The sequence below is a fragment of the Clarias gariepinus genome, chromosome 1, assembly GCF_024256425.1.
Source record: "Clarias gariepinus isolate MV-2021 ecotype Netherlands chromosome 1, CGAR_prim_01v2, whole genome shotgun sequence".
NCBI lineage: Eukaryota > Metazoa > Chordata > Actinopteri > Siluriformes > Clariidae > Clarias > Clarias gariepinus.
Genome location: NC_071100.1, coordinates 37,986,226 through 38,001,083, shown reverse-complemented (window position 1 = coordinate 38,001,083; position 14,858 = coordinate 37,986,226). Strand labels below are relative to the sequence as shown.

The 14,858-nt window shown below is 41.7% G+C and overlaps 1 protein-coding gene across 5 annotated transcripts in view; it reads left to right on the top strand.

Moving 5' to 3' along the window:
• Positions 1–14,858, top strand: part of ctnnd2b (catenin (cadherin-associated protein), delta 2b) — a 77,880-nt gene that overhangs the window by 35,551 nt on the left and 27,471 nt on the right. For 3 of the 5 annotated variants that reach the window (XM_053493877.1, XM_053493885.1, XM_053493868.1), the window contains exons 6-9: positions 1,641–2,163; positions 2,481–2,624; positions 4,403–4,637; positions 8,943–8,999. In XM_053493877.1, coding sequence (XP_053349852.1) covers positions 1,641–2,163; positions 2,481–2,624; positions 4,403–4,637; positions 8,943–8,999 — 959 coding nt within the window. The remainder of the gene's footprint in view (positions 1–1,640; positions 2,164–2,480; positions 2,625–4,402; positions 4,638–8,942; positions 9,000–14,858) is intronic. The other 2 variants (XM_053493902.1, XM_053493893.1) reach the window with 1 other exon arrangement.

Genomic DNA, 14,858 nt, shown 5'->3' with positions numbered 1-14,858 from the left:
CTCATCGTTCTTGCTCCCTTTTGCTGTCATGTCATTGATGCTATTAAACTTTGTATTCTTATGTCTTGCCATTTCTTTGCTGATTTCTGCGTATTCTAGTTATTTACATTTGTAGATTGCCTGCTTTATTGTTTCGATTAGTTATTGCCTAATTAGCTAAATTGTCAAATTGCCTGCATGCAGGGATTATTTGTATTCATGCTCAATTAACACAGGCTGAATGCCATATTCCTGTTTATTATATATGCTTATTTTATGCTGTAGAAAGTATAGCTTTATAGCATTAGTAAACTGGCATGTTACAGTATAGTGGCATACGAATTTAATCCGTTCCGGAGGTGAGTTCTTAAGTTAAAATTTCTTATTGTGAAACACATTTTCCCATAGGAAATAATGTAAATCCAGATAATCCGTTCCAACCATTTAAAAATATTACCAACATTACAACATTATAATCATACTTTTGCGCATAAAAACAATTAAAACATTGAGAAAAGACATGTAAATGAAGGAAAATATAAAACAAATAGACATTAAACTTCACTTAACCTTAATGTATGATTTCTCTTGGCACCAGCTGTTTTAAAAACCAAACTGAAAGTGGCTCCATTTTTTTGCAACCATCCCTGATAACATTCTTGGAACCCATAGTGCTATGTCTTTACCTAATCTTGCACAAAAGCCAAAAAAACGCTATTTGCTTTCCACCGAGATTTAAACAGCTAACAGACATGCACGCAACTTGCGTATGCACAGCTAAGACGCAAATCGGACGCATGCAACATGGAGGGGCAAGTCAGGCAGTTCTGTTTGGCTCAGTTTGGTCGCTTGCATCCTGAAAAAGCTTTGCATGCCGAGGTAAATTTCTTGCAGAATTTCAGTTTTTTAGAGCAAAAATGTGTGTGTATGCGGGAAAACACTGTATATGCTCAAGTAGAGGCTGTACTTTTCTCAGTCAAGTGACACTAATCATTTATGTAAAAAATTTATTATGGTCCTAGAGACTTAGTTTTTCATCCTACTGTGTACATCTTAAACTTTATTAAACTTTGATACTTTATTGTCTAAAAATGACCTCGATGAGTGCAAACTTTATTTCCTAAACAACAATGTTCCTGCATTTTTATCGAATCATTATATTTCTTAAAAAATAGAAATGCTGCTTCAGTGTGTTAAAGGCCTATTCCTTAAGCAATGCTAATGAAGCTCATTAAATAACTGATTTAGATAGGCTGGTTAGCTTATAGTGTGGCTTGGTGTTATATAATGCAAGAAAAAAAAAACAATGCGGTGCTTGTTTGGCACTCTTAGCTCCTTCAGCTTGGCCGACTGTGCTGGGCATTAACTTGAAATGGACAACCACAGAGCTCTTAACAGTTTCATACCTTGGACTTCACTCATTTTGGCTTCAGGCGCAAGAGCAGCTAAGTGCTAGAAAAGCTGGTAAAGCAAAGGCTTGTATGAACATAGTACTGTACATATGCATTGTGCAGCTTTATTTAACTCCTGTGTGTACAACATGTAAAAATGTCCTTTTTTTTTTTCTTTTTTCGCTTAAGTTTTTTTTTTTATTTAATGAAACATGAATCATCGCCATGCATAATTCAATGTAACCCTTTTGTTACTGTTCACTCTGCTAGGTGACATCTAACCGTACAGCCCAGCTGGTGGGCAATGACCCGGGTGCACATGCCCAGTCCCGAGACTCATTGGCACAGAGCCATGGCAGCGCTTTCCACTTGCCTGACACTCAGCCCTCGGTCTATTACTCATGTGCCACCCTGCCAGCCCAACGTGTGAGCTCTCCGCTTACCATGCAGGCCCTGGGATCACCCTCCAAACTCCAAAGGCTTGGCTCAGCCTCGGATATGCCCAGCTACGCCACCCTGCAGCGGGTATCCTCACCCAAGCAGTCACCCAGTCGCCTGGCCAAATCCTACAGCACCAGCTCGCCTATTAACATGGCGGCCGGAGGGGCAGCATCCGCGTCACCTGGGCAGGCCATTACCACCGGCTCCTCCCCCTTGCACCAGCTCAGCTCAGCTGTGGGCAGCTACGCCACACTTTCACCTGCCAAACGGTTGCTGCATTCCTCCGACCAATACAAGATCTCCCACGAGCTCTATGCCAACGCCACCCTGCAGAGGCCGGGCAGTCTTGCAGGTGCGCATTATAGTACAACTTTGCACACAAATATACACTTCTACAAATTCTATATTGATTTTCCGTGTGCATTGTGACATCCAGTGTAAATATAATTAACTTCTTTACCTACAGCCTGTGTTGTGAACAGATCAGATGATGGTGTTAATATTTAATTTAAAAATGATACCTGCTGACTCCTTATTATATTTATGCAGCACTGAAAAAACACAGTGCCTATGGTTAGCTTTCAATTTCTATGCATATCATCGTGTTGTTCTTCTTGCCTGTGATTTTACGGCGCGCGCTGATTTACACGTACTGTATGTTGCGTCCAGGCTCCCGGGGCTCCTACAGCAGTCAGCACAGCCACATGGGCACCGAGCTGCGCCCCCTGCAGTCTCCCGAGCACCACATCGATCCCATCTACGAGGACAGGGTCTATCAGAAAGCACCACTGCGGAACTTCACCCAGGGTCAGGGTAAGACAGTTCACGACCGTCTTCGACTTTTCAGTTTCGCTTCCTTTTATGCAAATGCGGTAGTTTTGAGGCTGTCAAATGAATTCCATGCTGGGTTTTAGATTCTTTTATTTTTTTTTTTTAAATAGAAATCCTTTTCACACCACAGGTAGTGACAGTAGTGTTTGAAGCTGCCTGAGCAACAACTACAAACAAACTGACTTTATTACTTGAGCATCAACATATTGTGCAAGATGTTTTCACTCACACTTTAGATTGAGCTGTTGCATATAAATTTATCACCTGTAACGATTCAGCATAATCTTCATTTAGGTTTTTTTTTTTTCAGTCCAATTTTGACATACTGTCAAGCGGAACCTTCACGGTATCACTTTGATTGTTTTTTTTCCGCTCAGGATAATTTTAACACTAGCAGCTGTCAGCTGAGGATTTTTTTTGCGTTTTATTTTTTTTTTTCTTGTGAATTTAATAAACGGTGGCTTAGTGGTTAGCACTATCTACTTTCACGTCCAAGGTCCGGGTTCGTTCCCCTCCTCAGGGTCTGTTCCCCTCCTCAGGGTCTGTGTGCATGGAGTTTGCATCTTCTTATTGTGCTTGGTGGGTTTCCTCCACGTATTCCAGTTTCCACCCACAGTCCAGAGACATGCAGATTAGGCTAACAGGCTATAATCCCATAATGTTTAAATGAGCGTGTGAGTGTATGTGTGTGTGTGCCATTAGCAACTCATCCAGGGTCGCGGAGGGCATGGAACCTATCCCAGGACACTTAGTCCCCCCGCCTCGTCTCCTAAGTCTCCTGGGACAGGCTCGAGGCCCTCCGCGACCCTGTATACATGATTAAGCAGTACAGGAAATGAGTGCATTTAAAAAGCAACATCAATTTTAAAACAGCAATTTAATGTTTACGCGCATTTTTTATTTACTTGCTCACAGTAATATGAGTATCCCAAAAAAAAGAAAACAAAGTATTCACTGTTTGGCTTGATTTTTCATTTCCTGTCTGTCATCCAAGTTAAACAGCCTGCTGTTCACTATTTGACGCCCTACATAAGTTATAACATAATGGAGTTGACGGGAAGTCCATAGCTGCAAATAAGAGACTGCTCCTTAATGGAGAACACAATTTGAGCTCTTACAAGCCTGTGTGAAATTCCAGCAGGCTGACAGCAGAATAGGACGAGTCAGTGCTCCAGACACGCCCCAGATGTGTTCCGCTTGTTTTTTTTAGGTTGTGATGAGACCTGCCATGCCTACACACCAGCACACACTCACTACTATACCCAGAGGGCATTGCTTAATTAGCCAAATAATATTTCTTTTTGTTGCACTACAATGAACTACAAAAATGTTGTTGTTGTCGTTTTTTTTTTTTCCATTTTGTTATATGCTGCTTTGAGTCTTAATGGATCTTCATGCAAACAGCAGCCGATAACGAAATAAAAAGCCGTGCAGCCTCTACACAGCAAACACTGTCATTAGCCAATATCAATTATTGTACTTTGTTTTAATCAATTAAAAAATGGATACCTTAGGCGCATTTTCAGGCAGTGTATTATTTTTCCGTATTGGAAATGTTTATTGTATTGTATTGAAGTCGAATTTTGTGCATCGTTACGCCCTTGTACAGTTTTTAACGGAAATTGGAGATTCAGCGACAGACGCAGAGCATCTTGTGTATTTGGCTTTTTCTTTTCTTTTTTTTTTTAAGCTTCCAAACTTTGTATTTTCACTAAGCTAAATGTGCCACTCTGTTTTTTGCACCTATTCTTCTGCTCTAGCTCCGTCCTCCCCTGGCGTCGAGCCCATCCCCCTGCAGCGCACAGGCAGCCAGAACGCCACAGGCACCTTTCCCCGCTCCAATTATGCCGCCGCACCCGACTACGCCAACCCATATCGCACGCTGCAGTTCTGCCCCTCAACCGACTCACCCTACAGCAAATCAGGCCCTGCACTGCCACCAGAGGCCACGCTGGTCAGGTCACCTTCTGTGGACAGCATCCAAAAGGACCCCAGGTGAGCAGAAGCCTCTACTCCGACAACAAAAAATTCATGAACAGCACAAGTTAGAGAGAGCACTTCTCACTTGTTAATTCACTTTCTCCCTGCCTTGAGGTCACCCTGTCAGCAAATGTCATAACCGCACTATGCATCATACATGCTCTCTTTGGTGGTACAGTACGCATGATTTGAGATGAAACCCAGTCAGTTAGCAAACATGATTGTTTTTGTCCGCCTAATTCGCTCGGACGTTTGTTAACGGATTGTAAGAGCTACTGCGGAACACTTCATGAAGTGCAAGCTATACAGGGTTTCTTTCACTTGTTTCGCCTTGACCTTATTGTTTCTGTTGATTTCTTGTCATCTCTTTGGTTTATTCTTCATGTTTTCAAGTTTCTCTTAAGTTTTTCGTGTGCACACTGCCAGGGAAGCCGAATGGCGTGTGATGGATGCATTGCATTTATTGACTGCAGCCAGAGCCGCAACATGCACATTTAATTTGATACTTTTGGAAACTTTCATCAAGACTTTCAGGGAACAATGTTTGGAATGCTCTGTACATAGCAAGGTTTGCACATACCGCACGTCTGTGTCGATATAGGAAAGGTAGATGCCGCATTATCACCTAACACTTCTGCTTTCTAAGCAAGCGTGACAAACAATCATGCATCATGTCAAATCTACGGAGAGCCTACAACTGTAACTGAAACGCTTAACTTTCAGTTTAAGTCTAAAAAAAATCTTATATTCCGCATGATGCATGTAGCGTCAATGTAACCCAGTAGCAGCCCTAACATTGGATGAGCATCATAATCTAGCGGTAATGACGTTGTGATAACATTCACCTTTGAGATAACGTTGCTTTCAGAGGTTTTCAATTTTGATTTTAAGAATGATTTTGATAAAAAGATCAAACAAATACAATATTGTATTTGATTAACATCTATTTGCGCAACATGCTCTCTTAAGTTTCTAACAGGGTTTAGAATTCTAAGCAGAGGTTGGGACGAACCCAACAGCTTCCCACACACAGCGTGTTATCGTGTTCTGTACTGTAATATGATGTTTGTTAAGTCTTTTATTATTATTATTGTTTTTATTATGGCAGCACTGTGGCTTATTGGTTACCACTGCCACCTTGCATCTCCAGGGTCCGGGTTCATTTCCCGTCTCTGTGCTTGGTTTTCTCCTTGGTTTCTGGCTGGGTTTCCTCCGGGTACTCCGGTTTCCTCCCATAGTCCATAGACATGCAGATTAGGTTAATTGTTGTTCCAAATTGCCCGTAGTGTGTGAATAAGTTGTGAGTGTGTATATAGTACAGTATGTGTGTGTCCTGCGATGGTTTAGTTTCCTTCCTTGTGCCATAAGCCTCCTAGGATAGGCTGTATAGACGATGAGTGAGTGAGTGTTTATTATTATGATTGTTTTAACCCTTGTCATGTTCCCTAGTGGACTAGAGGTAAACACGCATTGCCCCAACCGCAGTTACTAAAGTTCAAGTACCGGTCAAGCATTGGTTTGGTATTCCAGCGGTTAGACTCCTATTACTGGGAGTGCAGATATACTGTATGTCCCAGGAGGATTTTTAGTTGTTAATATGTTGTCTTGATGTTACTTTGGCAACTTTACGCTGTGACAATATTGGTATCAGGTCATTTTCTTTAAAGAAATGATGTCAGAACAATGTTGACTACACGAAGATGGGATAACGTTGACCGAATGACCCTAACGCAATCTTGAAGAAATGACATCAAAACAGTATCTAACCCGACCCGATGGCCTGAGTGAGACCCGAACTCCATTTGCTGTAGTAAGACAGCGATCCAATATTAAATTGGAAAGCGGCATAAACCATAAAAACGCTTAGCGTGTGAGATCTGCCCTGTGAAATGAGACATGACACAGTTGGAAGGCCGTCCAAAAACCATATTACAGTGCAGTAATTTGGAAGGTGGGGTGCACCTCCTGGTAAATGAAACAGAGCATTAACATTAAACACTTATAGGGTTGGATTTATGACATTTATACAGAGATACACACTCTGTGTGCCGGAAGCGGTGTCCTAATCAGAATTCTAAACCCTGTTAGAAACATAAGGAACCACAAATGTGGTGGGATATTTCGTGCAGGTGGATGTTAATCGGCTTTAAGGCTACAGATAAAGGTTCAAATTTAGTTGTTTTGGGCTTTGGCTCATTCATTTATTCAGGGGTGTTTGAACATCTTTTTATCAAAGTCATTCTAACTTCATTGTTCCAATGGACGTCATCGTAATGTCGTTACAGCTGTTGTACAGCAGCCATTCAGCGTTAAGGTTCCTACTGGGTACGGTATGTTTTTTTTTTTTTTTTTTTTTTACAAGAACACTAGAAAGCAATGAGTGACACTGCAGTGATTGTGGACTGGATTGCTCAATATCTCACCAAAACTTTGGAACATTACTACTTACATGTTATTAGCAAGGAAGTATGGAAAAGGTCTATGGTACACCAAATATTCTTTTTTTTAATTATGAATAAAATGAAAATATCTTCTTCGTGTTACCATTTATGTTCCAGCTGCATACTGTAATAATTACCTTTTTGTTGTTGTTGTTGTTTTTTCCTGACTTACCTTGAGGCCCCCATACTGAGTGCCTCTTCACTACACCACTGGAAAAAACAAATTGCTTTGAGGTGTTAGTGATTAAAAAACTGTGAATAAAATTCAGCTTGATGGAGTTGCGGCATCTAGGTTTCCTGTATCTTAAAAAGTTTAGGGGTCTTCCAGGATGGCCCGAAAGTCGGGATCCATCGACAAACAAACAAATGCTGTCAAATTTCAGCAACACCTTTCCTGTTTGAAGAATCCTGTCTTGTGTATATGAAAACAAGTTATTTGATTGTTCTAAGGGTTAGCTTCAAAGCCAAGTTTGACCTGAAATATATCCAATTTTATGTTGAAATTGTTCATGGATCCAGACATTTTACAGTTACCCCGTGGATTCAGTTGAGCACATACTGTACACCAATCAGCCATGATGTTAAAACCACCTGCATAATATTGTGTAGTTTCCAATCTTACCACCAAAACAGCTCTGACTTATCGAGGCATGGACTCCACAAGACTTCTGAAGGTGTGCTGTGGTATCTGCCACCCAAGCCATTACAGTAGCAGCAAGTCCTGCAGGTTTGCACGGTGCAGCTTTGTTAGTCCAGCACATCCCCAAAGATCAGATTAAGATCTGGGGAATTTGGGAGTCAAGCCACCACCTTGAACTCTCTTCTCTTCAGGTAGGTCAAAGTGACACTCATAAGTGCCAGAACCCAAATTTTCCCAAAGCTTCACAATACCTTTGTCTTCTCTTCCCCCAGCAACACATTCCCAGCCGTCCACTTGATTTAATATAAAACGTGATTCCTCAGACAAGGCCACCTTCTTCCATTTCTCCATGGTCCAGCTCTGATGCTTAAATGCCCATTGTTCGCCTCAATGAGTCTTGATCGCCCATTACCTTGTCCCAGGTTCACCATTTGTCCTTTCTCGGACTGCTTTAGGAACACAATCCACAAGGCCTGCTGTTTTGGAGTTGGTCTAACCCAGTGGTGGTCAAGCCAGCATGATTTGTCCCTTGTCAAAGTCACTCAGATTCTCACGCTTGCTTATTTTTCCTGCTTTCAACACATCAACCTTGAGAATCGATTGGTCACTTGCTTACCCAAGGTGCTTCTCTAACGAGATAATCAATGTTATTCACTTCAGTGGTTTTAATGTTATGGCTGATCAAATGTACATTTAATTAGAACACATCTCTGTAGGTCTATTTGGTGTAGGTACTGCCCGTAGTCCGTCTCTTGCTATACTACATATTGCAGAAGTTCTTAGAAAGGAACCACCATAGGAGCCTTAGGTCTTACGGGGGTATTGGATTGTTCCCAGCAGTGATATGACGCTGATGTATCATGTATAGCGGAACCATAGCGGATATCTGTACCCCCGTCATCTTTACCTCAATCAAGCATGCTGTAAGGGTTCCCATGTAGCATCACCCAGAACTACAAATCACCGTCCACTGTACTAATGAGATCTTCAATGTACTGTTTGAGAGCGCTTTTTAAACACGATACCTGATGCATGTCCAAAACCAAATGTAACAAAAATCATTTTTATTAAAAAGTGTGTAATGTGTTTCCGCTACGGGGGAAAAGTAAGAAAGTTAAAATCAATACTTTTTCTTTCTTTCTTTTTTTTTTTTTTTTTTTTTTCTAAATGTCAAACCCCTTTGTGCTAGCCACCTACCCTTTCTCTTTTTTTTCTCTCTCTTTGCCTGTCTCCTGATAGGTACGACCCTGAATTCCTTGTCTGGAATCAAAATCAAGCCGAACAAAGAATGACAAAGTAATGCAGCTTTTATTTTACATTCTCCTTTTCATCTCTTTTCTCTTCTCTACTCTAACCTGTTATGCAACCGACACACTGTTAGTTCGCACCACTGCATGTGAAGAAAAAGACGAAGCAGGATTTTAGGCTAAAACCTTTAGATTTTTTTTTTTTTTTGAGAAGTATTAAACACGCGAGATAGATAAGAATTCCTCCAGTTTGTTTGTAACAATTTTTAATGAGGTTTAATAGATTGTTTCTATTGCATCTAATCTTTTTGTTAATAATTAAGATCAGACTCAGTAGAATGAAGTAAGGAGGGTTTTTGGATTGTCTTGGATCATGTGAGGAGTTTGCCTTTTTTTTCTTTTACCACAGAACATCACATTGCAATCGTGTCATCCTGTTCTCCATTGTTTCTTACCATTTCATATTTTAGCATTTTTTTTATTATTAATTATTTTAATTAAACTATAATTAAGGACCCGGTTCTAATGTTGGAATTTTAATTGTTCTATTCAATCATGAAGAGCAGAAGGAATATAAGTAGTCACTTGGTTGAGGGTTGGATTTTACATTGTATATTGGAGGTTGTTCAGGTCTCTTTACGATTTTTAAATGTAAAGTATATATAACATTTAAACCGACCTTTATTGTTTGTGAGTAAGGCTTGTAAATGAAGCGCAGTTGTACACTGTAATTCCAAGTTCTATTAGTACGTCTCTAAACATATTGCTGCATCATGTCTGAACATTAGTTTTAAAGGTCAAATGACAGATAATGCATGAACGTTTAATAGAAAAAAAAACATGTTCCATGGAAGAAATGACGCTCTACTCATCCATCATTGCATGTACTGTATGTTGTGGGTTCAGAGCAACGTGCCATTGAAAGCCATGCACTCAGAGCTGGGGCCGGATGGGAGCAATGCCTGATCACTGCCCTGTGGCGCTCTTCACACAAGTGTACTAAATTGCCCATGGTGTGAATGTCTCCATCTCCTAAAGAGGGTTCAGGAGTGGGTCAGACCTTCAGAAACCATCAGAAACACTTCCTCTTCTGCCAGCTGTCGCAGTCACAGTCATTCAGCCTAATATAGCTTTACCTCTGGGGGAATTACAGTACTATAAAAAAAAGAAAAAGCCATGCAATTTGTGGTACGGTATGGAGACATGGTATGGTGCACATTAATTTACTGACTGTTTATTGCAATTATGGCATGCAGCTGTCAGTACTGAACTGACAGTTAGGAAGTGAGTTTGTGGAACCCCGTAATATCTAAATTTACTGTACATAAAATCAAAAAAAATCTTCGGCACTAAATAGTGTAGGAAGGTTGTGCAGTTAACTGGCAGAGTCACCAGAGAAGAGCAGCCACACGCTCATTAGCGTGCTTATTTCAACACTGTGCTCACTTCAGCGGGTAAACCACTAGGCACAGCTTCAGCAATTACATAGCCTGATAAGCTCTCTCCTGTTTACCATGTTAAGTGTATTCGGCGTGTCGCTCAGCGTGACAGATCACCCCGAGCTAGTTGTACATTTGTACAACATACAAATATTTTGTTTCCGTCAATCCGCCGTCAAGTGCGTAGTAAATTTCCAGTACATGTACTCATGGCTCGGAGTGAAATGACAAACCAGATGTCAGCACTATTTACCGAGAGAGAGAAAAGAGGGGGGAAAAAAAATCCACAAATCATTGCCTCAGTGATTCAGCTGTCTATATGCCTTTTATATCCCAAAAAAAAGGCATGTCTGAGTGGGACGGTGATTCATCGAAACATTATTTATTTATTTATTTTTTTTTTTAGTCTTTTCTTTACCCATCTCGGTGTCATTTTCAGCTTTTTTTCCATCATCGCAGCTTTTGCACCCCCCCCCCCCCCATGAGTCCTCCCATCCAGGCTGCCTCTGATATACATAGACGGTGTCCTTTGCAAAATATCGCTCCATTAGCTCCATTTCTAATCATCATATTCAGTCAGGCATCTTCCAGGCATGCATAATTTATGATGCTTTTATTTGTCTGTTTTTTTTTTTTCTTTTCTTTTCTTTTTTGCGTTCCCTCATGCAACACAACAGTCAGTGGTCCATAAGAAGCTCAGCCGCACCCTTTTGGAGCCCCGCGGGGCTGTTTAGGATGACAGGATGCAGTTTGGCAGTGGGTATTGTGGTGTTAATGGTTTGGCCATGGGGCTTAAAACTAGGCTCACCTGACTGAACCAGAACAAAGGACTGAAACAAAGGGCCGCCACAAGCAGGAGAGTTAGCCTCAGCCCAGTGGCTATCCAAATGTTTCATTAGTTTATGCTGTGGGATTTCAGCCTTCGGGCCTGCCTGGTCTACTGTTACACAGGTCCTCCCCCTCTCGCTCTCTCTCTTTCTCTCTCTCTCTGTATCTAATCAGCTGCTTCAATAAGAAGCTGTGCTTAATTCAAAATATGCTGATAAGAAGACTTCTTTGTAATTTGGTCATAATTCAGCCGAGGCCAGGATAATTGTAGTCTCAGTCTGGGAGGCTCAAAGGATGTGACGCACGTCTTCTGCTACCTTATCTTTTGGGAGGTGAGGTAATGGGAGTAGCTTCTAGCCTCACACTGAGCACTTACAAATCTGACCGCAAGAGAATGAAATCAGCCAGCCTGTAATGAAAAAGTGCTGCGTCCTCTGTAGCGTGAAGACGCCATTTCTCAGCCAAAGTGGTCCCTGGCCTCCGAAGGGGAATGCCATGATGGTGGCGGGGCCCGCGTTCCCGTATGACACTGGATGATTCATGCATGGTTCATCTTTCCTTCCTGGCAGAGCCAGGATTGGTGCTGCTGTGAATCGAGGAGTAGCTTGATTTCGGGCATTAAATGGTTAAAGAAGTTATTTCAGGAATTTATGGTTGAGAGGGAGATTAAGAGTGTACAACAGTGAGTAGTCTTGCATCACCCTTCTGGTCATGTTATGCGTGTCTCTCTATTTGGCTCCTCTGCTTGAGAATGACTCAGCAGTCTGCTGTATAATATCAGTCAGTGAATACAGCTGGGGAGGCACAATGGCTCAGTTGTTAGCACTAGCACCTCCAGGTTCCGGGTTCTATTCCCGGTTGGGGATGAGTGCATGGAGTTTGTATGTTCTTCCTGTTCTTGGTGAGTTTTCTCCCACAGTCCATGCAAGACATGCATATTAGACTAGTTGGCGTTCCTAAATCGCACGTAGTGTCGATATATTATATGGACGATAAATTAAAAGCAAGGTGTATTGAGTAATGGATAGCACTGTCGCCTTGCACCTCCAGGGTCCGGGTTCGATTCCCGTCTCTGTGTGCATGGAGTTTGCATGTTCTCCCTGTGCTTGGTACTCCGGTTTCCTGCCACAGTCTAAAGATATGCAGGTTAGGCTAACTGGCGTTCCCAAATTGCCCATAGTGTGTGAATGGGTGTGTGAGTGTGTGGATTGGCACCCTGTCCAGGGTGTACCCTGCCTTGTGCCCTAAGCCTGCTGGGATAGGCTCCAGGTCCCCGCGACCCTGAATACAGGATAAAGTGGTATAGAAGATAAGTGAGTGAGTGATAAGTGTATTGATTTACACTGTGGCCTCGCACCTCCAAGGTCAAGGGTTGGATTTCTGGCTCAGGTCTGTGTGTTTGGAGTTTGCATGTTCTCCTCGTGCTTGGTGGGTTTCCTTCAGGTACCCCGGTTTCCTCCCATAGACATGCAGATTAGACTAATTGGCATTACCAAGTTGCCCGTAGTGTGTGTGTGTGTGTGTGCGCCCTGCAACGGATTGACACCCTGTCCCCCGCTTCATGCCTGAAGTCTCCCGGGATTAAAAAAATGATGAATGATAAGGATTAAAAACATGTGCTCAAATTGGCGACTAGGTCTAGTTCTATGTTGGTAGTTTTGAGTGTGAGATTTGGGAAGACACTGTATGTTTGAACTAGTTACAATCATGTCAATGGGTAGGAATTGATCAATTAGGATGATGATGATGGTGGAGATTTTTGGCCTCCTATCATTTCTATTATACAATCAGACGTCAAAGTGAGGGTGTGTAGATTCACATCGCTGCTTTTCAGAGCATTTGATGAGGCCGTAATTAATAACAAAATCATATTGCAAGGACACGGTTTGATTGGATATTTTATCATCTGGTCAATTGCTAATACAGCATAAGCAAAAAAGTATTTATTTAATTTAACATTTCCTTTTTTTCTTTTTTCTTTTTTTTGAACTATTGACCCCATTTTAAGGGTTCAAAATTTCGGTAGTCCCCTCCAGCTGTCAAATAATACCAGGCGGCAATTAGAGGAATTGTAAGCCGACTACTTTACACCGATTTTATACATTAAAAGTAGTACATAAACTTTTATTTACACATATAACAATGACTTTATGAGCCACGGTAAGAGCTCACAACTCAGACACTTAGTGCATTTACAGTACAGAGAGGACTGGGCTTCTGGGCCAGGTTGCAGCATAAAAATGTTAGAAGATTTATTTAAACCCATGCATTGCATCTCAGCAGTTACATCCAACCTGTGATTTGATGCACACAGGTGCACTGAAACCCTGCATCCCATAAATACGTACAGTATCATTTGCACGCTCTGTTGCTGTTGAACTTTTAAACGGTTTGAAATTTACCTGGCGCCAGAACGCTAAAGGCTGATATATTGCCCATGCGCTGATTCGATTATGGATATACACAACAAAATATAGCATAAATCTTGTGGTTTGTAGCTGGAAACTATTACCATACAGTATTATTGCCAGTGTCTAGTGTAAAAAGACTGCAAGTGTCTGGTGTTAAATGAGCTTAAAATAAACTCCTAGCTAAATGAAGCTTAATGAAATGATAATAATATTCTGACAGGTTTTTTAATTATTCATTTCAAATATTCTATATGACAGAACAGTGGCTTAATGGTTAGCACAGTCACCTCATACCCTCCAGGGTTAGGGGTTTGAATCTCGTCTCCGGTCCTTGTGCTTGGAGTCTGCGAGTGTGTATCGGGTTTCTTCAGGGTGCTTCCAGTTTCCTCCCCGAAGACATATTTTGTTATTCTGTGATCAAGGCCCCCTCGTGACACTTTGACGGGAAAGCTGTATAGACAATGATTAAATTAATATTCTGGACTTTTGATTTGGTGCAGAATAACAGAACACAGTTATGAGAGTAAAAACTACACTAATGCACTTATCCCAGTGTTTCACTAGTGCCTGGATCCCATTAGGGTAGAAAGTTTTCTCAGTATGCTGAAGCCATAATCGGACCCGAGGCGTCAGTAAAGTTTTATGCCTTCGTCCATACATTCCGTGCAACCATTTAAACAACCTTTAAATTAAGGTGTCACCTACTCTACTACCCCAATCAGGTTGCGTGCAATGCCTTTTACCTATAACTAATGAGAACATGCAGTACTCCTCTCACTCAGTTCAGACTACGAGCTGTGTGATTCCGTGTGCATGACTCAGACCCAACACCGCAGGGTCACGGCCCTGATTTACATCACTCTTCATAACCCAAGGGTAAAGTATATACAGAGTACAGAAGGAAAGAGAAGTTAATCTTACATGGATTTTATTTTTTTTTTCGCTCGTTCCCAGTGGTTCATTTGTCCTTTATGGCTGCAGTGGAGCACTCCGAGGTATTTCATCAGATGGCAATGAAGTGGGATGTACTCCACCAGTGCTCTCCCGGGGGCTCCTGTTAGCTGTTGGTCCATCTTAGGGCTTTCCTGCAACCTTGCCTGGTTTAAATCAAACCTGGCGCCATTCTTTATTTCCCTGTGATCTGTCCACCAGTTTCTGCTCCCCGGTGTTTCATTTTAGTGGACAATTCTCATGCTCTCGTCCTACCGGTACTGTTCATACAGTATTTCT